General features: G+C 33.1%; 1 protein-coding gene across 1 annotated transcript in view; it reads right to left on the reverse strand.

Moving 5' to 3' along the window:
- Positions 1-27021, reverse strand: part of LOC128210518 (protein mono-ADP-ribosyltransferase PARP14-like) — a 56419-nt gene that overhangs the window by 1481 nt on the left and 27917 nt on the right. Inside the window, exons 16-23 of the mRNA XM_052914869.1 lie at positions 26000-26224; positions 25590-25623; positions 20501-20638; positions 20323-20391; positions 10546-10622; positions 9474-9594; positions 8626-8814; positions 2661-2731 (exon numbers count right to left, since the gene is read on the reverse strand). Of these exons, the coding sequence (XP_052770829.1) occupies positions 2661-2731; positions 8626-8814; positions 9474-9594; positions 10546-10622; positions 20323-20391; positions 20501-20638; positions 25590-25623; positions 26000-26224 (924 nt within the window). The remainder of the gene's footprint in view (positions 1-2660; positions 2732-8625; positions 8815-9473; positions 9595-10545; positions 10623-20322; positions 20392-20500; positions 20639-25589; positions 25624-25999; positions 26225-27021) is intronic.

A 27021-nucleotide genomic window follows, 5' to 3' on the forward strand; every position in this document is an offset into this window, starting at 1 on the left:
TGGTTATAAAGCAATACATATTTTTGAAAGTAAATGAATAATTAAAGTATCACAAAAGCTTCATTTTTGTTTAGTTTTCATTTTTTGTCATTCTTTACACCAAACCCGAAATATTTCCAGAATTTCGAAGAAAAGGATGCTGGGTCATTTCTATATAGCGCTGAATTTGATGTTTTTGTTAACGGGGATGCCATATTGAATTGCAGACGAAAATAAACAATAGCTGCACAGAAGTTTCACATTTTTATTTTATTATAATAGATCTTCTCTTTATAATTTTTTTAATACCCTTTGACTTTTTATTTCTTATTTCTAAATTTGTATTCATTTTAAAACATTATATTCCCTGAAAACCTTGACAAGAAGCATTCTCCATTCGAACACCGCAAACTGCATTGATTGCTAGCGCTGTATGAATTAACTTCCGGTTGCGTCAGTGTAACGTATTTCGGACATTTCGGATAAACAATTCATTATCTTTTTTAAAACAACCACAATATTTGCTGGAATTGAATTATCTCATTTTGTTTTATTCTTTTATTAACTTTTGCACTTGAATCGCGATCCAGCGATCTTGGCACTGGCGAATATTTGTGTAGAATATTTTGCTTTGACTCGCGATTACTCGGGTACTCGTTACAGCCCTAGCGTTCAACAATATGCGCTTTGTCTTAGAAATGAATACAATAATGTTGTAATAGGAGCCAGTAAAAAGCAATTAAAAGAGTAAAATTAAAAAGAAAACAAGAAACGCTGCAATTTGACAAAACAAGATTTTTAATGATTTCCAGAACTACAGGGGTTGTTATGAGATTAATTTAAACTGCTTTTTTCTATTTTTAATATCAATGACCTTGAACTTGACCCTATTGGCCCCAAAACCAATCACATGGAAGTTCTCCGTAAACTTTCTTACAAATCAAATTTAGTGACAATATGTCAACGCTAAGTAAAGTTATTTAAGTACCGAACTATTATCTATTTTAGTTACAGTGACCTTGAACCTAGGAGCCCAAACGCAATCCCGTGAAAGTTCTCCATAAACTCTTCCTAAACACCAGGTTTGGTCGCAATATGTCAACCCTTACTTAAGTTATTCAGTATTAACGATTTTAATCCCTGTTTGAAAACCAGGTTAAAAAAATAAAAATGTCCCGGTCAAAAGAAAAAAAAAGGTCAATCAAGGGCCATAATCTTTTTAATCAATTGAATAAAGGGTATATTAGTTATTAATAAAAGTCCCAACCAAAGGCCATAACTCTACTCTTACTAGAGACAGCCACACACTTGACTGCACTACTACACCTGCTGGTTAACACTCTTTTAAAGTTTAATTGATCCGGCCCTCATACTTTTGGAGATACATGTGAAACAAGATTGCATGCTCTTAAGGTCATATTATTACACGGTCAAATGGCCATAATCTGTACTTATTAGGTCAAGGGACAAACAAAACCCCACGCACAATTTCACAAGCTAAGTAACACTCCTGTAAAATATGTAAATATATTGCCACCCTCCCCCTTTCAGTGGGGGCATAAAAAAACATCCTGACTAACATAATTCATATTTAAACTTGTTTTAGGTTCAATTCAACAAATATTCGAACCGGCCTTCAACATATTTTCTATAGTCCAACAAGTATTCTAATATTTGTACCAGTGAACAACTTTTTTAAACTTTAATTTCAATTCTCATTTTACTGTTAGAAGTTATAATGCAAAAAATTAAGACACATTCTACATTTATGTGAAAGATTGAATAAAGGTAATTCAATTAAGAAGAAATGCCTTGATTACAAATAATCACACAATGTTGTCACGAGACTGTTGACTGTGACCTTTGACCTACTGAACCCAACACAAATAGAGGTCATCTAGTGTTTACAAGATTGCTGACTATGGCCTTTGACCTACTGAACCCAACAAAAATAGAGGTCATCTAGTGTTTACAAGATTGCTGACTATGACCTTTGACCTACTGAACCCAACAAAAATAGAGGTCATCTAGTGTTCACAACATTGCTGACTATGACCTTTGACCTACTGAACCCAACAAAAATAGAGGTCATCTAGTGTTCATAAGGTTGGTGACTATGACCTTTGACCTACTGAACCCAACAAAAATAGAGGTTATCTAGTGTTTACAAGATTACTGACTAGGACCTTTGACCTACTGAACCAAACAAAAATAGAGGTCATCTAGTGTTCATAAGATTTCTGACTATGACCTTTGGCATATTGACTTAAAATTTAAAAAGTTATCAACTGGACAAAGCCAACCCACCACTTATGCTAGGTCAAACAGTTCCCGACTTGGTCTACTGTCCGACCTACAGCCAGACAATTTTCAAATTATTACCCCTTTTTTCAAAAGAGGCATAGCAAGAGCACCACAGAGAGACCTCCAGCACACATCTGTTATTACACAATCAAAAGGGGGGTATAACTCAATAATTATGAAAGCCAAAGTTATTGGCCTTTCTATTTATGTGTGTATGGTCTCTGGCAACATGTATACCAAGTTTCATTTGAATATTTTGGCTTAAATGTAATCAAGTTGTAAATAAATGAAAGTAACAAGTCAAACTTTGTTGACATGTTGTTTCTTAAGCGCCCAAATTTTGTTTTATAAAGACAAAATAACAAGAATCTTCTTACCTCTGCCGGGTGTTTCTCTATTTGATACTGAAAGGTTTTGTTTTGTGCATGTTTAACCACATCATCTGCATCTGTAATGTATTGTGATTTAATAGAGGTGAAACCATACAGCAGAGCAATGATATATCATGATGCAAAGCAACTATACACCATTACAAATTGATCCTATCATATTCAGAACAATTACACACAGAAATATCATATATTTAAATCGCATATATATATGTCTGATGTACCTCATATTAATGGAGCACAGTTTGTTGCTCCATTATCAGCTGAAAGAGTGTGGCAAAACCAGGTTTTCAATGATTGACAGAATACATTAGCCTTTGTTGTGAGATTCAGATTTCAACTTCCTTTTCTATTTTAAGTAACAGTGTCCTTGACCTTGACCCTAGGAGCCCCAAGCACAATGCCATGGAAGTACTCCTACATACCAAGTTTGGCCACAAAATCTCAACCCTAACTCAAGTTATTCAGTACCAAAAGGTTATCTATTTTAAGTAACAGTGACCTTGACCCTGGGGGCCCTAAACACAATCCAATGAAAGTTCTCCATAAACTTTCTATTAAAAGTTTGGTCTCGACTAGAGCTATCACTGAAGGTGATTAATACCCCCAAACGCCGCCTCTCATTATGATTTATCATTGTATGAAGTTTTATGAAATTCCATCTAGTAGTTTTCAAGTAACTGTCCAGACAAAAGTTTGACAAAAAAACACAGAAAAAGGTAATAACTCTGTAATTTGCTAATATAGTGTAATGATTCATGTACACTGAACTCCTTCTCATTGTGCTATTCCATTGTATAAAGTCTTATTACATTCCATACGGTAGTTTTAAAGTCATGCTCCGGACAAGAAAAAAGTAACAAAGGGCAATAACTCTGTAATTGGCTGATATAGAAATGCGGTTCCTAACCACTGCACTTCCTCTCATTATGATTTATTACTGTATGAAGTTTTATTAAATTCCATCCAATAGTTTTCAAGTTATGCTCCGCACAAGAAAAAGTAACAAAGGGCAGTAACTCTGTAATAACTGAAATATAATTGCGGTTCCTGTACAATGCACTCCCTCTCATGATGATCTATCACTATATGAAGTTTTATTAAATTCCATCCAATAGTTTTCAAGTTATGCTCCGGACAAGAAAAAATAACAAAGGGCAGTAACTCTGAAATAAGCTAAAATAGAATTGCAGTTCCTGTACACTGCACTTCCCCTCATTATGATCTATCACTGTATGAAGTTTTATTAAATTTCATCCAATAGTTCTCAAAAAATGCTCCAGACAAGAAAAAGTAACAAAGGGCAATAACTCTGTAATTAGCTGAAATAGAATCGCGGATCTGTACACTGCACTTCCTCTCATTATGATCTATCACTGTAAGAAACTTTATTCAATTCCACCGAATAGTTTTCAAGTTATGCTCCAGATAAGACAAAAGTAACAAAAGGCAATAACTGTGTAATTGGCTGAAAAAGAATTGCGGTTCCTGTACACTGCACTCCCACTCATTATGATCTATCACTGCATGAAGTTTTATTAAATTTCATCCAATAGTTTTCAAGTTATGCTCCGGACAAGAAAAAGTAACAAAGGGCAGTAGCTCTGAAATAAGCTGAAATAGAATCCCGGTTCCTGTACACTGTACTTCCTCTCATTATGATCTATCACTGTATGAAGCTTTATTAAATTCCTTCCACTAGTTTTCAAGTTATACTCCGGACAAGAAAAAAGTATTAAAAGCCATAACTCTGTAATAAGCTCAAGTAGAGTTATGGTTCTTGTGCACTGCACTTCCTCTCTGTGTACTTTACCATTGTATGAAGTTTCAATAAATTCCATCTAACAGTTTGCAAATTAATGTCTGGAAAACAAATAGACAGCAAAAACATAAAATAAAGGGCAATAATTCAGTAATAAGCTAAAGTAGGGTTATGGTTCTTGAACACAGTACTTTCTCTCATTGTGCTTACCATTGTATGAAGTTCCAATGAATTCCATCCAGAAGTTATACTTCGGACAAAAAAAGTAACAAAGGGCAATAACTCAGTAATAAGCAAGACTAGATTTATGGTTATTGCAGACACTTTACTTCCTCTCATTATGCTCTACCATTGTATGAAGTTTAATCCAATTCCATCCAGTAGTTTTTAAGTTATGCTTAAGTTATACTATGACTCTAATATACACGCTTCAAACTTCGTTTGTCGGGGGTATAATAATTATGTCAACCCATACTTAAGTTGTTCAGTACTAACCAATTTTCTATTTTTAGAAACAGTGACTTTGACCTCGACCATGACTCTTAGGGCCCTAAACACAATCTTATCAAATATCTCTATAAACTCTTCCTATATACCAAGTTTAGTAACAATATGTCAACCCTAACTAAATATATTCAGTAACAACCATTTTTCTACTTATAGTAACAGTGACTTTGACAATGATTCAAGGGGCCCAAACGCAATCCTATGAAATGTCCCAATAAACTCTTCCTATATACCAAGTTTGGTCATTATATGTCAAACCTAACTAAAACCATTTAAGATACCAAAGCAGAGCTTGACCCTGCCCCTGCAGGCACCTCGAATGAAGTATGTCATTCTAAAACCAAGATTTTCCCTTTTCGAAAACCTGTTTAGTATATAAAAGCGTGCCTGTCAAAAGAAATAAAAAAGAAGAAAAAAATCAATCAAGGGTAATAATTTGTACTTAGGGTTAATATGCAGTTATGTAACCTAATTGTAAGATCGCTGTTAATATTTGTGTGAAGTATTAAGTCAATTGAATGAAGGGTATAGAAGTTAATAATATAAATCCCAACTTGCCCTAAAATTTAAACCTGCCCAAAAACTTAAACCTAATTTTCTAAGACAATCAGGGGCCATAATTTGTATTTAGGAAAATATTTTAGTTATGTAACCTTTCTGTGTGATAGTCCTGAACAAATGTGTGAAGTTTTTAAGCGAGTTGAATGAAGGGTATTGGAAATATAAGTGAAAATGCCAACTTGCACTAAAACTTTAACCAGGCTGCCACTGCAGATGCAAGGGTGAGTAGTAAAACCTTCTTATGCTTTGAATAGTTGAGCTAAAAATCATATACGTTTTGCAGGAAGTAACCCATCATCATAAATGTTTGAAAACTTTTGGTGGTATTGTGTATGGGCTGCTTTAAGGAACTAAAGACATCTTAAAGGGGCTGTACTCCGTATGACAAACTAGCTAAAAACAGAGAAAATTGTCGAAAACTGACATAAACTTGGTATCGATTTGTACAAAGCATTGAAACTTACTAACTGAAATACAACATAGTTTACAATGAATTTATTTCCCACAGTTTTTTCGTATTTTTCCATTAAAAAAGATTACTAGGTATGTCTACCTAGTAGAATTCATTCCTGATGTGTGATTGACTAGTCGATGTTATCATGTGATATTACCAAGTTGGGTATATAGCTTAAATATTCCAACCTTTTAAGGAAAGTCTGCATAGCACAGATACAACACCGTAAAGCAATTTTGGTGACACCGGTTCGAACCCGGTCTCCGACTCATTTTTTTTTTTTTTTTTACATTTTGTTATTTTTTAATAATTAAATTATAATATCAAAGAGTAAAACATTTTAATATATAATTGTCCTGAGATTCGTTACAGAAAAAACTTATTTTGGTGCCAATCTGGTGTACAGTCCCTTTAACAATAAAAACAAACGTCTTAAGATATGTTTGTCAATCTTTATGCCCCCTTGAGCACCATGTTCTCATGAATATTTGGAAATTGAATAAAATATGCATATGACCAAAATGCCAGCTGATTTGACCTGGTAACCTCATCATCAACAGGGGTCATCTACTGGTCATGCCAAACCGCCACATCATGTTTGAGGACTGTCGGTGCATGCTTTGTCAATTTACCACTCCGACAAGATTTTCGCAATCTATGTTCCAATATGTACTGGTCAGGCCCAGCCTCCATGTGAAGTTTGATGCCCATGCATTGTGGATTTATAACTCGACACTCTTTTCATGTTCAAGATTTAACTGTGACATTGACCTTTGATCCGATGACATTAAAAAGAATAGGGGTCATCTACTGGTCATGCTTCACCTCAAAGTCAAGTTTCAGGACAATAGGTATTGTCGAGTTATCACTCAAACAAGTTTTTGTCTACTGACCGACTGACGCATATGTGCAAAGCAATATACCCCTCTTCTTAATAGGGTGCCATAAAAAAAACTATAAATTTATGTACTGTGTCCAGTGGAAGTATTTACAGTATATCTCACTTCCCTCCCCCTGTATGCAACAACAATTATCTAGATTCACAGTAAGCAGTAGGAACAAAATAGGTTATGTGTACAGTTGCTATAAAATATAAATGGCCATAACTCGATAACAAAGGTACAAGCTTTATGTACTGATGATATGCACAACATTTGGTAAACTGAATTGTCAAGGATTTCTGGCAAGTGTTTGCTGAGAACATTAGTGTTTGTAAAAATTCAATGGGCCATAACTCTGTACACAATTATCCGAACAGAACATTTAAAAGTTAATGCATAAAGGCTTTGTACTAAAGTTTCATCAATAACTAATTGAAGATTTCGCAAGGACAAACACTGTGTCACCCATGTATATTTCCTACAGAAGACATAAAGCACAGTCTAAAAATGTCACCTCTCCCATACGGGGGAAACATAACAAAGCAATATGGAGTTCTTTGTTTTGAGTACTTAATCTAATTGTGTTAGTGGTCTTACCACATGGGTATTTAAATGTGAGTCATATTTTTAAACAGAAATATATATATATTTTCACTGTCACTGAAATTAGGCTTCCCTAAAATATACAATAATTTTTCAATATTTTTCTACAGCAGAAATATGATCATTATACCGCATTTTCTGGACTATAAGGCGATCCGCTTATAAGATGACCCCCTAACTTTGCCAGTGAAATCTGGTAAAAAATGTTTGACTCCTTTATAAGACGGGGTCATTTTTTTTAATCAAATCTAATATCCTTTAATTCCTCCAAATGTGTGAAAATGTTCAAAGTCAACAGACAATTATTGACTAAGTTCGCAGTAAATTTGTTGTTTTGCTTGAAGAAAATGGCGGACAACTGTGAGCTCTCTATTTGGAGGTAGGTTAATAATTAGTACACGGTAACACGTTTTTAAAGGTTGCGGGACAGGACATTAAGTGTCGGAATTGAAATAATTTTGGTTAACCCAATTAAAATAAAAAGATTGACCGTTATGTTGTTGTCAATAAACCGTAATTAACACCATGAAAATAAATGGCTTCAATAACAAAACTGCGAAAAGCCGAGGCAATGCATACATAGGTGTTTGTTTAGCAATAGACAATGCTGTCCCTTGATTGGCGATGATCATAACGGATTTAGATTTGGATTGTCATTTGTCTGCATAATCAATTAAGCAGACACGCACCATGAGAAAAAAATGCAGATCAAATGGTACACTGTGTGACGTCAGAGCACGCGCGGTGAAGAGATTTTGTGTTGTTTACTTAATCGCCCCATACTGGCATCAGCAGACGATATTCCGGTTAGTCGAATTGATTTTGACTTGAATCTTTTTTTAATATTTTATCGACTCGCTTAAAAATCGGGACCCAATTTTCCGTCTTATAGTCGAGAAAATACGGTAGTTGCATCACATACTGAATGCCCTTTATAATTCTTAACAATTTCTTGTAAATGCACTTCAGAACAATACGATTTCCATTTAGAGCTTTTTCAATTGTTATTCTGACTGGTTTGTTTTACCCTTTCAAAAATATTTCGAAACAAATATTGGTGCACATATAAGTGTCATAACATTTGAGGGTCATTCAACGAGAGGGCCAGGATGTGACCCTTTTATCTGTAAAAGAATACCATTATAGTCATATTGTTTAATGTTCCATGCAGAAAAATAACCGAACCTTGTGGCGTATCGAATGACAAGGTTGCTGACAGCATTCCTGGACAAAAATGTAATAAGAACTTCTTTTCCGGTACAAATTTCTTCAAGTTGAACATCACTTCCTCTTCTGTCTCAGCTGGCAGTATGCCCTTCACCAAAACAAGCATTGCTACTTCGTCCGTTTCAAGAAAACGCTGGGGATCCCAAGCTGTATGGATAAATATTTTTATCCATGTAAATAAGACGTAATAAATGCCAGAGATCAATAAGGTCAATAATTCTAAAACAATCTTTGAACTGTTAAAGTGATCAAATTAAATTAGAAGACTTTCTCGTTTTCACATTAACCGTTTTCAAAGAAGTAGAAAGAGAAATAAATTTTCAGTTTCAACTGCATGACACGAAAGGGATTGACATTGTGTATTCACTTTGGCGAGAGTAATGAACACTTAGTGGATCAGCATTTTATGCTCTCAGTGAACACAAGTTAGCTCCTCTTATTACTATTTTATTTGTTCATTGAATAAAATGTTATAATGTTTCAAAAATATATAATACAGCTTAAGTTGCGCATCTTATGGTGGCATGGAAACTGTTTAAAAGGCAGTCAACAGTCTCAATCAAACTCAGATACAGCTGCATTTTATGTATGCACCTCAATGTTTAAAGTTCATTCAAACAGAGGGTTGCAATTATTCAAAAGGAAAATTAAGTTAAAACTATGCCTCTTCACAAAGAGTAAGCACTTATCAAATGTAGACAAGGCAGAGTGAATAATAGTCAAACACAATAATCTGATGACAATAAGCATAAACGTTGCACATTACATGCTCAAGAACACTTATAAGAGCAGACAAAATTAAATACCTTTCAAAATGTTACCCCTGTAACGGTTGGTGCCACTGTTGCTAGACGCACTATTTATTGCAGGCCTTGGGGAAAGAGGAGGCGCTCCATTTCCTTGTGTCATGCCATTCTCTTCTTCACTCTGAACATCAAACTTATGTTTTTAATATTTTTGGCAGAATAAAATGCGGCAGAAAATCATTAATTTTTATTAAAGGAAATGATCTACCTTAGTCTTTAAACATTATTTTGAATGTAAATTAATTGGTTTTCAAATGGCAGTCAATTGAATATTATGAAATTGACCTAGTACAAACTTAAATATTTCATCCAACCATTCAACTTTATTCTCATTATAACAACAAAACAATCCTAATATTGTCACTTTGTTTTTATATTTTAACCCTTATTATCTGGACTAGAAGGCGATCTGTTTATAAGATGACCCCCTAACTATGCCCATGAAATCTGGTAAAAAATGTTTGACTCCTTTATAAGACGGGGTCATTTTTTTAATCAAATCTAATATCCTTTAATTCCTCCATATGTGTGAAAATGTTCAAAGTCAACAGACAATTATTGACTAAGTTCGCGGTAAATTTGTTGTTTTGCTTGAAGAAAATGGCGGACAACTGTGAGCTCTCTATTTGGAGGTAGGTTAATAATTAGTACACGGTAACACGTTTTTAAAGGTTGCGGGACAGGACATTAAGTTATGTTGTTGTCAATAAACCGTAATTAACACCATGAAAATAAATGGCTTCAAGAACAAAACTGCGAAAAGCCGAGGCAATGCATACATAGGTGTTTGTTTAGCAATATACAATGTTGTCCCTTGATTGGCGATGATGGCGAACAACAAAACAATCCTAATATTGTCACTTTGTTTTTATATTTTAACCCTTATTAATTAAGGGTCAAGAACTGAAGCTGTCTTTATGAATTGTATTCAGTTTACTACCACAAAACAATTTCTTTCTGCATGAATCACCTATATTCATTTTCAAACTCTTTCTATTTTTATTAAATCTTCAGTTTTCTGTTTTAAACCTGTTATTTGAAATTCTATTCTAGCTCATTAACAAAATTTTACCTTCTTTTTCTGATCTTCTTGAAAACTTTTCTTTTGTTCTTTTGGTGAGCTTCTATTCACTGTACTTGGCTTGAAAACTGTGTTTAGCAAGAAATAATCAGTCAACACATGAATTTGTAATATGTTGAAATTAATATCTAAGGAATGTTTTTTCTTAATAATAATGATCTCTGTTGTATTTTTGGACTTTATCAGCTACTTAAATGATTACAATGTACATGCTTTTACAGTAATATGTTGAAAAAACATGTATTTTGGGAAATGTTTGCATATTTGAGCATGTGCCAATTTTTTAATAAATCTAATATATACATATACATAATTATATATTTCCATTTCATCAATTCCATCCATTATGTACAAATTTTTTTCCTCCAAAGCTCACTTGTTGTTGTTTTTCAGCCGAAAAGGGTTATAACTCAACCATCATCAAAGCCAGTTTGGTTTCTGCCAATATTTGTATACAGTTTCATTTGAATATCTTGAAAAATTATTATGTTCTGGCTTAAATTCAATGTTATGCATGACTACAACAACAACATGGTCATGACAATACCTAGACTTTTTTTCAATAAACAGACAAGCTTACAAATACTGTAGCATAACAGTAGATTGAATATCAGAATGATCTGGGGTATTAAAGCATGCTGAAACTCTTCCACTGGTTACATTTAAGCAAGAATTGATTTATAAAGATTTATTTTTCAGATTAACTGAATTATGAAGACAACTGTGAACTTGGGCAAAATCTAATACTGCTCCCATTTTAATAGTCTAGACTTAATATCCTTTTGCCTAGAAATGCTTTAAAAGATTTTTTATATTAAATCTATAGTCTTTTTTTGCCTAAAATGAGTATTGTTACATTCAGTGTTATGAGTTTTGTCCCCGATTGAGGTTTTCAGCCATAAAACAGTGATATGACACAGTGTATTCGGTTGAAAAATAGTTAGGTGTGACACTTTAATCCTTATACAGGATAAAAAAAGAATAAATGATCAAATGTGTTCAGTACCCTTAAATAAACAAGATTGAAAAGTTGTTTTTTTCTCATTTATTTTCACATAGAGTAGTAATAACACATTATCTTCATCTTTATATAATATAACCTTCTATGCATTTTCTATCAGTATGGTAAAGCTCACACACACACACACACACACACACACACACACACACACACACACACACACACACACACACACACACACACAAACACACACACACAAACAAACACACACACACACACACACACACACACACACACACACACACACACACACACACACACACACAAACACACACACACACACACACACACACACACACACACACACACACACACACACACACACACACACACACACACACACACACACACACACACACACACACACACACACACACACACACACACACACACGACAGTGATGTCCCCTACACTTAGATATGCATAAAAGTAAAAACTACAATAGAGATTTAATATTTGTTAAATAATTCAACAAAAACATACATTACGAAAATAAAAAATAAAAAAAGAATCGTAATGGCTATTTGTGTCTTTTACTGATTATGTAGTTTCAGTATTTCCCACTTTTTATTGTGGGCTACGTACTTATCGTTTTTTAAAGCAATTTGCTCTTCTATTTTAATCCTTAATTTAAGATACATCATATATGCATTAAAGGATAGATGTCTATTATTGCACTTGGTTGAGTTTATATAAAATTTCATTAAAACAATAAGGAAGTTGCAAACATTACTATATTTGTTTTTACATACTAATCCCAATAAAGCCTCACGTTTATTGATTACGATGTTAATTGTTGTTGAGGCAATAAAATTATTTAATTTGTTCCACAACTGTTGTGTTTCATAGCACTCCCAATATAGATGTTCTATGGATTCGACACCTGAATGGCAAAATGAGCATAATGTACAATCGACAAGTTTGTACTTAAAAAGTAATGTATTTGTTGGTATTATTCTCAAAAGGAACTTGTAATAAACACTACGTAAGGTGGTGTCTATTGTTGATTTGTATATATTACTATAGATTTGTTTCCGTTCCATATGTTCATTTTCGCTTGCTAAAGTTTCTGTCCATTTTAGTTCTGAAGTTGGTGTTAATGTTGTTTGAAGTAATATTAAGTAAAGAAAATTGTTTGATTGCTTTGATTGTACAACTTTTTCTTTGAATGATGTGTTGTTAGTGTGGCTAATTCCATCTTTAGTAAGCTGTATTCTCATTTCCATCGGGATTGATTTAATGAGGGTTTGGTATCTTATGAAATCGGAACTTTGTATGCCGTATAAATATTCAATTTGATTAAAATTGTAAAATTTATTCGTTCTATAATCAAAAATGAGCTCAAAGTACGCCTTTTTCATACCATTTTTTATAGAATATAGTGTTTCCTATATTACGAACATTTTTGTTATTCCAGATCACTGTTTTGGCAATTTTGATTTTATTAGAGTCGTGTATTTGTTTTATTTTGTTCCATGATTGGAGACATCATTCAAAAATGTGCCGTTTTTGACACTTTATTAATAAAACACTTATCCATTTCACTTTCAAATATAAGATTATTTCCATACATTTTCATTTTTTTGTGAAAAAATAATTTCCATTGACTTTTATTAGTGTCATCCAGGTATCTTTTAACCCAAACAGCTTTTAAAGAGTCAATGAAAGCTGCAATATTTGTAAGTTTAAGTCCACCCTTTTCATAATTTTGATACAAAATATTTATTTTTATTTTTTCTGGCTTACCATCCCACAGGAATTTGAAAATGACTCTTATAATTTGTTCCACACATTGTTTGCTTGGATTCGATAAAACTGTAAATGGGTATATTAATTTTGGTAGAGCATACGTTTTCACAACTGTTACTTTACCCATTAACGTTAATTTCCTATGTTCCCATTGTTTCAGTGTTTTATGAAACTCAACAAGCTTTTTGTTGGTATTTTTGTCAATTGTTAGTTGTTTATTGTTGTAAAAGGTAATACCTAATGCTGTTGCGCATTCTGATGTCCATATAAATGGTTTAGATCTGCAATATTGTATTGCTGTTGTTTTTAGCGTACCAAATCTTAGAATTATGGATTTGTTTGTGTTCAGGTGTAGACCTGAACATTTTGAAAAATGTTCTAATGATTTGATCAAGGATTCAAAAGAATTTTCTGAACCATCATTAAAATAAGTTGCATCATCAGCGAAAAGTGATTGTTTAATTTCCACGTTATCTACATTTATTCCCTTGATATCAGGGTTTTGCTTGATATAACTTGATAGTATTTGTAGGCAAAGGATAAATAAAATTGAAGAAAGTGGACAGCCTTGTCGTACTCCTCTTTCAATTGTAAATGCTTCCGACAAATGACCATTATTTATAATTATACTTTGTATATCTCTATAGAATAGTTTAGTCCATTGTACGATATCGGTGCCAAAGTTAAAACTTTTAAGGCTATCAAATATAAAAGAGTGATCAATACTATCAAAAGCTTTTTGAAAGTCGGCAAAGAATAAGAGCCCAGGCATATTATTGTTTTCAAGATATTGCATGACCTCAATAATAAGTCGAACATTTTCGCCAATGTATCTACCCTTGATAAAACCCGTTTCTCAGGGTCAATAATTTTTGGCAAAATTTGTTTTATTCTATTTGATATTGCTTTCGTTGCTATTTTGTAGTCAATGTTTAGTAAACTGATTGGTCTCCAATTTGATAGGTTTTCTAAATCTTTGTCAGGTTTTGGAATAAGGGAAATTATACCCTGTTTTTGGAGCGGTGTCAAATGACCTTTATGAAAGGAGAAATTTAAGGAGTTAATAAAAGCATTCTAAATGTCATTCCAAAACATCTTTTAAAATTCCGTAGTTAGACCATCTGAGCCGGGACTTTTATTATTGTTCATGTTTTTTAATGCATTTCCGCATTCATGTATTGAAAGTAGGCCTTCGCATGAGTTGCTATCAATTTCAGAAAGCTTGTTGTTAACAGAATTAAGAAATAGGTTCCTCATGTCTTCTTCTAGGTCTGTGCTTTTACTATAAAGTTTCTTGTAAAATTTGACTTCTTCTTGTAGTGTATTTTTAACCCCTACCACCATTTCATTGTTTACTTTTAGTTTGTATACAGTTTTCTTCTCTGCGTGTTTTTGTTTTCAAGACTTGCAAAATATTTGGTATTTTTTTCATTATTTTCAACATGCATCGCTTTCGATCTTAAAATACTTCCATTTATATGTCTAGTTCGGATTTCATCAAGAAATTGTTTCTTTTGTACTAGTGCTTGCGTTAGGTTATCAATAGAGTCAGGGATGTTATTATTTAGTTGTGATTCAATACATTCTATTTCATTTATTAACTTATCCTCCTCTGTTTTTAGTAAATGTTTTTTTTTATGTGAAGCATATTTCATTGTTTCATTTCTAATCGAACCTTTTATTATTTCCTATAATGTGTTTGGGTTTGCATCGTTATTAAAATCTATCGTTTCTTGGATACATTCTTTTATCTTGGACTGATATTCTCTGTCCAGAAGGAGAGAGTTGTTTAATTTAAAATACCCCGGACCTCTTTTCGCCTTTAAATTATCTATCGTAAATTGTATTAAAGAATGATCGGTTTTAAATCCTGGTTTTATAGTACTACTTTTTACGTAATTTAATAGATTGTCTGATATTAAAAAGTAATCTAATCTACAGTGTATGTGAGGTTTATTATTCGAGTGCCACGTATATTGCATTTTTGACGGATGTAGCAATCGCCATATATCGACTAATTGGCAAGTGTTGATTATACTATTAATATCGTCTCTACATTTTTGGTGTGTGTCCATTTTGCCGTTCTTTTTATCTTGTGTATGGTCTAAAATCGTATTAAAATCGCCACCGATAATAAACGTTTGTTCGTCATTTCCAAGCAGAAACTCATGTAAGGCTTTAAATATTTCCGGGTCATCTTTGTTAGGCCCATAAATATTTATTAAAGTTAATTCATCTTCATTCAATTTAATATCTAGTGCAATAATTCTACCTTCTTTAATTTCAGTATATTGTTGAGTTTCTATATTAGCGTTTGGATTTATAAGAATTGACACTCCTTTACCATTTGTACTATTCCCGCTAAAAATACAAGGTCCGCTCCATTCTTCCTTCCATTTTGAAAATATTTTTTGTGAACAATGCACTTCTTGCAGCAATATAATATCATAGTTTTTACTTTTTAACCACTCAAATACTTGTTTACGTTTACCGGTGTTGCCTAAGCCCCGAACATTTAATGATACTATTTGTGTTTCCATTTAGCGAACTTGAGAATAACTACGACACAACTTAGCCATAACAAAGAAAGTACTGAATTGTATAAAATATGCGACATTTGCACAAAAAAAAAACAATTGAACTTCGTTCATGATTCTGATGAACTTGTAGAAGTTAATGCATTTTGGGGTATATGAGTCACGGCTATATCTAAAATAAAAGGGCGATGTATAATGATTTGCTAATTCAAATACAAAAAGTGAAAAAATAAGCTTAGCAAATTGGTACAAGACATTCATCAAACATTTTGACACATAACTAAATAAAAAAAATTTAGTGTAATGAAACACTTTAGTAACCAGTGATTCATAACATTGTGTATGATATATACACATTTTCATACACTTACATATACATACACGCATGCACAAACTTCTGTTTAAGTTTTTAAACCCATCTTACACGCATTACATGTTTACCTGTTATAAAAGTTTTGAATATGATTGATCTAGCCTTAAAATTATGTTGTATGAAAACAAATACACTTAATACAGTTTTGATTTAGTTAGGTTTATCTATTAAGCCTTTTCATTTGAGCGGTGCGTATAAAAAGGATACACAATGCCTAGTGAACATGAAAATCTGCACTTTAAACAAAATATCAACAACAAAGCAATTTTATTCTCTATACACTATAAGATTGATATATTTGTATGTCTATTTCCTGTATAATGTTAGTTTAAAAAATATACACTATAATGGGAAACAATATCTTAAGAAGTTGCACAATTTGTTTAGTACACCATTATCCTAAATACAAATTATTTTAAGTTGTTTTAGAGAATGATGCTATCTGTGTTTGATTATGAGATATAATTGATCGACATGTAAAATCACGTTAAGGTTTCTAATTTATACTTAGAAAAAAAAATCACGTTAAGGTTTCTAATTTGTATTTAGAAAATGTATAGTAAGGGTCCCTTTCTCTCATATCAATTGTCCAGATAATATGGTATTGAGATGTAAATCGTGCATCCACGGGATGATCAGGTAGGAAAAGCCTGTTGTCACATTCCTCAGCTATACTTCACAACTAAAGTTCAGTGTAAGATATTATGTAGGTAGACGCTGACCCAGAATGCAATTGTCCCAGTCGACACCTAGCCATTCTTTGTAGGAAGTGAAAGGGACTGGTTGTATTTTGCCACTTGAAGATTTGTGAAAAATTGAACCACCCCATGTCCACACCGCTTCTGATTCTGGAATCGATTTTCTTATACTGCCCAGGACATGTTGGTTGAGTTTTGTCAAATCCTCGTTGATGAAAATTTGTGTACCCTTAAAAACTCGCCGTTTCATCATGACTTTGTCTCGCACGTGTCGTGACACAAACTTTACTAATATTTGCCTATGCTTATCTTTGTATTTTTTTCCAACTCGGTGAGATATATCAATGTAACTTGTATTTAAATTTAGGCATTCAATGGTCGAATTGAGTTTTTCAATGACCTTCTTTGTAGATTGCTCCGCAGTCTCATACGAGTTTTTGCCCGTATTCGTTGTTTCTGGGATTCCGGCAATTCTGAGGCTATTCCTTCTACTATATTGTTCAAGGTCATTAAGTTTTCCGCCTTGAAGAAGAGTGACGTTTCTCATATCGACCGTTTTCTGACTGGCCTTATCTTTTTCATTCTCACATGTTTTTTCTAAATTTTCTATTCTTTTTACAGCTGTTCATTTTCTTGCCGTGAATCATGCAAAGCCGACTCCAGTACTTCGATTTTGTGTTCAAAAGATTTTAACAAATCGGTTTTCATATCATTTATTAAAGTTGTCATCATGCCTCTCAGACTATCATCATCCTTTGTTATGACATTTGCCATTTTTTTGTTTATTTCTCTTATTGAGTTTTCTATGCTTTCATTGTTTCCAGCATCGGAGTTGTTTTCACTTGTTCGTTTGTCTTCAGTTTGTTTTGCCTTAGATTCAGACATTTTTGTGTATGGATTTTTTTCTACGCTCAAGCTTTTATCATCGACTTTGCCTTTCTTTTTAGTTTGTTTTAGTGATGTATTTTTAGTTGTAATATTTTTGTGTGTCTCTGACGTATGACTGCTGTCTAGATCACAAGAGCTTGTGCTGCTATGCTATCGCTTTGTCGAGTCGGCCATTTATTTTCAGTTGTCCTCTATATCTTTGGCGTGAAGTATACATTCAATTTTATTGAGCACAGTTTTTCAAGCCGGTGCATTAATCCCCTATCTTAATATTTACTAACTCATCGATAATTCAATATGGCTGCGCCCATTGATCAATACGAACCATGACCGAAGTTTATAAAAGTTACAAATGACACATTTTCTTAATTCTAAGTTTGTTTAAACATAAATCATTGTTTACCGCATCTCTTCCTTGTTCTTCTGGTTTAAATATTTAAGTTATTAACTTTATTTAACACTTTTGAATCCAAGTTTAACACTACCGGTGAGAAAAACATGTCAGTACCAAGGGGACATCACTCCTCCAACTCTGATTGAAGATTGAAAAGTTACCCGATGCTTGATTACTGAATTCTTCGAACACTCTGGTAGCATTCTGAGTTCCGTCTAACAGCACTGTAACCTTCATCAATCTTTCTATGTTCGGCCCATAAGCATAAAACGCATCCATGAAATCCTTCATTAAATTTTTGCCCCGTTGTAAACAAACATCTGAATTACAAAAGGTTCAATATTTAAAAATAGAATAAGCATAGATGCAAAGTCAACAATGATATTGTGTGAATAGACTTAATATGTGTCTGAAACCCTCTTTTTTAATACATATGGCCTTTTTTAAATTTCACAATGGCTGCAGCTATATTTCTGGTTAATGAATATGTTATTTACATGTTGAACAAGTTAAGTAAGATTTGATAGGAGCAGATAGGAACTGCTACAGTAAGTTGACAATAATTTGGATGCTGTCCACCCGTCAACACTCATAATGCAAATAATATAGTTACTTCATAATGCATTCCAAGCTAACCTTTGAACATAGACATCATTTGATGTTTGAACACATTCTTTACTTACTTGTTTCCTCGAAATAAAACACAACAGAAAAACTTTTCATTTCAACATCAGCATGCAAAAGGCTTTGTTTGATAACAGATTGTAGTTTCTCCTTTTCATTCATTTTCATGGTCAAAATGTTCAGACAATTCCATGGAGCTCCATTCAAAGAGAAAGATTTGTCTTTGGAATGCCCTTAAAAATATTGTCATTGTGTTATGTTATGCCAATTATGAGTAAAACTATAAATGGACACAATATTTCAGATTTAAGGCAAAGGAATGTAATGTTTTACTAATAGGAGGTTGTTGATTAACATTGTTCCCTGACAAAAAGGGTTATGATGATGTTTTTTCTGTGATGGTGCTTTATTCCTAATGAGCGAAAGTAACTGCATGATAATCTGTTTAATTTTAATTCATTACAGCAACTGATGGGATTTAATAAGTAACCATTTGTATGTCATCACAGTCCAATATATTACCGGGTTATCAGTCACAAAGGCTAACTTAAATAAATTATAAGGGCAAATATTTCAGTCTGATTCGCCAGTCTAAAGCGATTTCTGGTAACTATAACAATACCTGTCACAGAGACAGCAGGCTCAACTTTTTACCAGAATTTCTTAGTAAAATAATTAAGTCCCTTTTTACATTATTTGTGAACAGAGTGGTTTTTACCTTGAATAATTAAGTTGGTAGGATGGTTGAAAACCCTTGTTTAAAGTTTCAATGCAACATGTAAAAAGCGCTCCTTACATGCCAAAACTGTCACCAGAATCTCTTTTGAATATTGAAAAGCCATAATTTGAAAATAAGTAGGATACAGGTAATTCAGGGATGTGATTGACCTGGCAGCTGAAACAATTTTGCCGATGGGTTTCGGGTTGCTTTAAGGGGGTGAAGCAGAAGAAAAACTGGGTTTTGAGAGGCCCTTGTGAGGGCTCTCCTGATTTCAAAATCGAAGCTAACTGAATTGATAATACTAACAACAATTGAAGTAACAACCAAAAGCAACCATTTTTTTAATGTTTTTGGTCCTCAGAGCCATAAGATCCGCGGAAATCCACGAATACGCAGACAAATCACATTCCTGGGTATCTTGATTTATTAAGCAATTTGGACGATTCATGTGGATCGTGGAACATGTGTCCATAGTTTCAGTGAAATACATGTCAATCTGCTGAGATCATGACTTAAATGTGCTAACATGCAAAACAGTAACCTGTGTGTAACATACGCAGATGCATGGATGAGTAGTATAGCTCTAAAAAGCTAAGAGCTAAAAGGTATCAAACATTTGCTTGTCTGTAACTTCTAGACTGTTTGAATATAAATCCAGTTGATAAACATGTTGAATTACAGCCTTTCCATTTTAAGAAATATGAAACAGTTGTTTCTTACATTACACAAAATAAGGAAATAATGTTAGTCAAAAAATATTTACGTTTTTTGTTCCAATCCTGCACCGTTTTTGATGGCAACTTGCAAATAATTGGGTGATTTTTGGATATCACTGTAATAAAATTAATCAGAAGAACAGTCAAATTGAGATCATTAATTACATTTAATTATAAACCACAAATGCAAACATTTGAAATATTAGTAGGTATACAAACATTTACCTTGTTTCAGATTCGAAGTGTCGAATAAGCATACAACAGTATCACAATTGATTATATCAGGAGATCCAACGATTGCCTCTAGTCTTCTTTCATTAAAATATAATGCTGGCACAGCATGTTTGGCACGTCCACCCATTTCTTATAAGAAAAGAGGGTATTATGCAGATCAACAATACATATGTGAGCTCAGTTTAAACATGACTACAGGGACGAGTGCAAACATAACAGTATAATAAACACTCTAATAGCATCTATGCTAACTAACAGTTAGAAACAAGACTACCATAAGGAAACCTACACTTCTGGCTTATAATGAGCTTCAACAAACCATGCAGACCAAGCATCAAACTAAGGATTCCAAGGTGAGAAATAAGTGCTTATCAGAATGCCGTAATGTTACATTCATGAACAACAGACATACTTGTTTGTATGATGTATTATGCAGCAAACCATAAAGTGGGGAAGAAAGCTATTTCCCCACATATTCATGTGTAGTACTAGTACTTACTGGTACTTATGACGCTAGTTTTTTGACAGTAACTAAAACAGATTCCAACATAAGCTCTGCTATATTGAGTAATTTGTACAACATGTGATAATAGTTTCATTAAAATTACTCAATATAGGATACGATGCGACACAAATGCAATTCTCAAAACCCGGAATTATTGATGTGTCTGTTGTTCATGATTGGCTGTCGAAACTCGCTTAATATGAAAAATATGCTGGAAATTAAAGGTAGACATTTTGTTTTCCGTTTTCCAACTGTTTTGAAATTTGTTGTGCTTCATATAACTTTATTTGGAATACTTGAACCTATTGAATGATTGAACCACTTTGTACGGTTTGACAAAACAGTTGTATTTAACCCGTTGGTAGATTTCACGACTATTATGATTTAGTATGCCGACAAAATGGATGACAAAGGTGAAACATTTGACATTTGGCAAACGATTTACAAAATTAAGACGAAAAGACATGCTTCCTCACAATGTACAGATCTATATTCATACGTATGTGCAATGTCACTATTCCCGCTATATGTCCTCGGTCAGCTGTATATGCCTTCGCCCTTTCGGGCTCAGGCAAATACAGCTAACGCCGGACAAATAACTAGGCCAATATTAAATCACTTAATTAATAACATTATAATTTTATTATTATACCTCACATGACATGCCAATGTTAGATTCTCACATGCACAAAATTAGCTAATCCGTACTGTTACCCTGACATAACAATTCTCACCGGGTTATATTATGATATTACCCTCACATGGGTCTAAAAATAGACAATTGGAAATTCCACTAGATCGAGTCAACTCTTTGCAGAACTTTTCGACCAAAAACTTACTTGTGAAAATAAAAACTGATTGAGAACTGATCGACAAATTTGTTATTGAATGATTTATCAATTTTAAAATGAAGTTTCTCATTATGTATGTGTTATTTTTTTTATAAATGTACCAGTGAATTTGATAAATAGAAAATCCTGTAAGAAGACGCTAAAGATAGAAAAGCAATAAACCGGAAACAGTTTATCATATGACATAATAATAAAGCCGGAAAAAAATAATTCATTCATTATCTAGTTGATCACTACGTTCTTGTTGACTCCATGAATATTTGTAGATTATTAAAGTTGTTTTGGTTATAATCATAAAATAAATATCAAATGTCACAGAGGGTGATAGCATATAATGTTAACCATCGAAGCATTATTTATTAATGCTTATCTTATAGTAAAATCTAGAATTCCATAAATAGGATAATCGTGAGGGCCTAAAATTTCTCTCGTAAACATCACCATGACCTTGACCTATTCATCCTAAATTCAAACAAGAGGGCCAAGTTGGCCCTATATAGCTTACCTGAGTAAAACTTTGTGCTATAGACTTGTTGATAATTAAAGGGCAATAACAGGGATTTGGCTTCTCTGACGTATTATGCCCATTCACATTCTCACCAAATTTTGTGATGATTGGACAAATGCTTAAAAACTTATTGATAGGACAAGAGCAATTTTAGGTAATTTCTATCATTAAAGCGCAATCAATCTCGGGTAACTACAGCAATTTTGCTAATTATTTAAACAACCTTTCTGACAAATTTCCAGGATATTTGAGCTGAAAATGTTACTTCTAGAGTGTTAACAAGTTTTTCCATATTTGGGCTCTGTGACCTAGTTTTTGACGCCAGATGACCCATATTCCAACTCGTCCGAGTGATTACTGGGACAAACATCCTGACCAAGTTTCGTGACAATTGAGGCAAAAATGTGACCACTAGAGTGTTAACAAACAAAGTGTGGACGGATGACAGATGACGGACAATCATCAATCATAATAGCTCACCCTCAGCCTACGGCTAAGGTGAGCTACCAAGAGCCGTCGTAAGACAGTGCGCTCGACTACGCCGCTTTGACTTAGAAGTGAATACAATAACGATGTAATATTACTGAGTCTCTTTATGTCAAACCTAACTAAAATTATTCGATACATAAGGTAACTTTGATGCTGCCCTCCCACCAGCCCACCCAAACAATGATGCATTTGTCATTCAAGTAACTTCATTTCCATTATGAAAATGTGGTTAAGAATATACATAAATGCCTTTCAAAAGACTTAAAAAATCAAAAAAAAATCAAAAAAAAATCAAGGGCCATAATTTGTATTCAGGGTTAAAATGGTGTTATTTTCTTGTTGTAAGATGGTCATAAATAATTTTGAATTTTATTAAGTGCATTGAATGAACGGTATAGAAGTTTTTTATTAAAATCCCAACTTGCCCTTAATTTTTACTTGCCTAAAACTTTAATCTAAGTCAATCACGTCAATTGGGTTATGGTCCTGAACAATTGTGTGAAGTATTAAGTCAATTGAAAGAAGGGTATAGAAGTAATTAATAAATATCCCTACCTGCCCTAAAACTTTAATCTAAGTTCCATAGTCAATCAGGGGCCATAATTTGTTTTAAAGATAATATGGAGTAATCTAACTTCATTATGTGATGGCTCTGAACAACTGTGTGAAGTATCAAGTCAATTGAATGAATGGTATTGAAGTTTTAAGTGAAAATCCCAACTTGCCCTAAAACTTTAACCTAAGTCAATCAGGGGCCATAACTTGTATTAAGGATATTATGGAGTTATGAACCCTCATCGTGTGATGGTCCTGAACAACTGTGTGAAGTATTAAGTCAATTGAACAAAGGGTATAGAAGTTATTAATAAGTATCCCAACCTGCACGAAAACTTTAACCTAAGTTCCATAGTCAGGGACCATAATCTGTGTAAAGAATAACATGGAGTTATCTAACCTCATCATGTGATGGCCCTGAACAACTGTTGGACTTATAAGTGAAAATCCCAAAACTGTAACGGACGCCGACAGTGACGACGGGGCGAGTAGTATAGCCCACATATTCTTTGAATAGTCTAGCTAAAAATCACTTACTGACCATGACCAATTTGCAGTTTCTCACATCAAGTAGTTTTAGATTCAAAAGTGTTACAACAACGACGAAGCAGAGGATGATAATATCTGCTTTGCCGACGACACAACAATTACAAACTTACTAAAAATAGGCATGCAGTGTTACCATTAAAGAATTTAAGAGCGTATTATGGCTTTCATCATATTGACTTATTAATAATAAACAACTTAAAAACAACTTGTGGGCCTTTTTGTGTGTAAATTAACTATGAAAATGTACTTGAAAAATAATATAAGGACTTAAAAACAATATGAATGAGAGTTACACTGTTGCAACAAAAGTTTTTATAAAGTCCACTTAAAATTAGTTAAAAGCAAACACACAGCAGGACAGAGAATTATCCTTCTCACTTGTAGAGCTATTGTATTTCTAAATAAACCAGCTTGTAAAACCAGTATATCCTAAAACTGGACAGGACACATTTTGAGTGTGAAGTAAATAACATGATACCTAAATATCAGGTTGTAAGTGACATAAAGTGAACAAGAAATACATTTGCAAACTCTTAACCTGGAATGGTGACCCTGACATATCCTGTTTATGAAGTGTTATCAGAAATATGAGGTATATATGAAGACAAATAGTTACAGTCAAGACGTGTGATAAGCATCCACTTGATAAAAGGCCGTTCAAAGGGACTCCACATTTATTAAGAGTAAACTTCAAGATATAACTTTTTACAATGTATTTTGATCTAAGGTTGCTAATAATAATACTTGCTATTGTTATAAAAAGGCAAATGTTTAGATTTTAAGGGTCGGCAAAAGTCAATTGAGGAACCAAAATTTTAAATGTTTTAAAAAATCAACTTCTATTTAGTTTTAAGATTCAATATTTAACAAGCTTGGCTCATATATCCCATGCAACATGAAAATATGTAATTAGGAATTGAACATTTTTGCAAAATAATATAATTTTATCAGATTTCAAATCAAAAAGCATTTACGTTTTCCCGGAAATGTCTTAATACAAAAAGAATATGTTTGTGAGTCAAATTTATCGGAATGCAGCCGAATCAACAATGTTGTTGGACTTTGTGTTGATTGCAACTATTTTAAAAAAGATAATATGCATTTTTGTAACCTCAGAATTGAATTTCATCCACGAAATTTCTTCTTTTTTTAACAACTTTCTTATTTGACAAGGTATCATCGAGATCTCTCAAGACATTTTTGAATAGTCTGGGGCATTTTGACATTAAAACGAGGTACTAATTTTGACAGACCTTCCCGTTATAATGTAAATGCTTTTTGATCCAAAGTTTGTTAAAAAAATTGTTTAACTCTTAAACTAACCCAAAACTTGTTGCCAAGAAAAAAAGTTTCACTCCCTAAAAAGGTTGTTCATCAAGGCTAAATTAAACATGCATTTTTAAACTGTTTTAGTTTTTGACATTCCCCATTCACTTTTGCATCGCTGTCAACTTAAAAGATTTCAGTGTCCATGCTAACTAATATATGTAATAATTCTTGATGTGGTATCATTATTATACAGGTTTTTTTCCTATTTTTGTCTATTCTCATTTCTTTATGCATTCCAGGTTGAGTTCTTTATTCAAACCTACAGAAATATGAATAATTATGTAAAATGGTTACCTTGGGCCATTTCTGCTTGAACCTTCTTGAAAGCCTGAAAAAATAGTCATACAGATATGACACCTTTATAACCTCCAGGTTAAAAGTATGGGATGAAACAAGGTTTTTCAACACTTGAAATTGGACAATTAAGTAAAATATAACAGAAAAGCAATGAATCAAATTTATAGTGCAATATGTTAAAATATTTTGTCATGCTGTATCATTTTAAAACATTTTTATATCAGTCTATTGGCAAACTAAGTCATCCATTAACATTGTCAATAACAAAAATGTAAGTGCCTTTAGCTGGGTAAAAGCGTTGGTCGCAATATCAAATGCTTCTAGTAATATAAGAAAGAATGTTCAGCTTGATCATTTACTCATGACATTGAATGGTTTAATGTGATTCCTCAATTTTCTATCCATACCTGAAATGTGTTTTCATCTTTCTTATATATGACAATTTTTATTTCTTGCAGATGGCTCGTGTCGCCATTGAGTTCTACAAAGTCACAGACAGCAAGGAAGATCGCGTTTGCTGCATCCTTGGGATGATAACCCAGATTGCCAGTTCCAAGTGCCGGCAGAGCAATGGAGTGGCAGCTCATTTTGTTTGCTTCATTCAACAGCATTCGAACCATTGCCCGCATATTCTGTAAATATTGAAGTGTTAGAAAAAAAATTCATCAGAGAATTCAAGTGTCCTAGATTCAGCACAAGAACACACTCGTGAGTAACATCTAAGTAATAGTATCGTTCAGGAAAGACCACCCCGCTCTTTCTAAATATTTGGTTTCCATGACCCTTTCAACCCTTACCATGATATCTTATAAACATAAATAGCTTACAGTACCTCGATGATGGTTTGTAACATGCATTCTTTTTTTTAATTATGAAATAAATTGTGGCAAATCAAAAGGAGTGTTGAAACAAAAATACCAAAAGCTAGAACCCTTCAGCAAATGTTGATATTTGCTCAAATATTGTCTTTGAAGACCACAATTTTCAATCACGTTTCTAATGCAATTGAAAATTAATTACAGCTGTGGTGTTGCGTCATTGGTTGATTGACATTATCACGTGATATTATCAATGTATTGTTAACAGGTCAACATATCTACAACTTTTGTTGATGTTCCCATGGCCGTGAGGCTATCTGGCTATTTTCTACCTTTTTAACTGTATTTTTTCTGCAATTTCGATATCATAGAGGAAGATAACGATACAATAAGTGTTCAATAAGTGTTTTCAGATGCATAACCGGGAAAACTAATTTTTGGTAAAAAAAACATGAGCGAGTCACTTAAAGTTATTAAACAAATTAAATTCATTCCTACAGACTTGGCATTAAAATGTGCTAAGAGCATATGCATAAAATGTTTCATTACATTTTAACTGTTTCAGAATTTATAGTTCCAACTTTGTGACAAATTTGGTTCGATTATTATTA

This window comes from Mya arenaria, chromosome 12 (genome assembly GCF_026914265.1).
Source record: "Mya arenaria isolate MELC-2E11 chromosome 12, ASM2691426v1".
Taxonomy (NCBI): Eukaryota; Metazoa; Mollusca; class Bivalvia; order Myida; family Myidae; genus Mya; species Mya arenaria.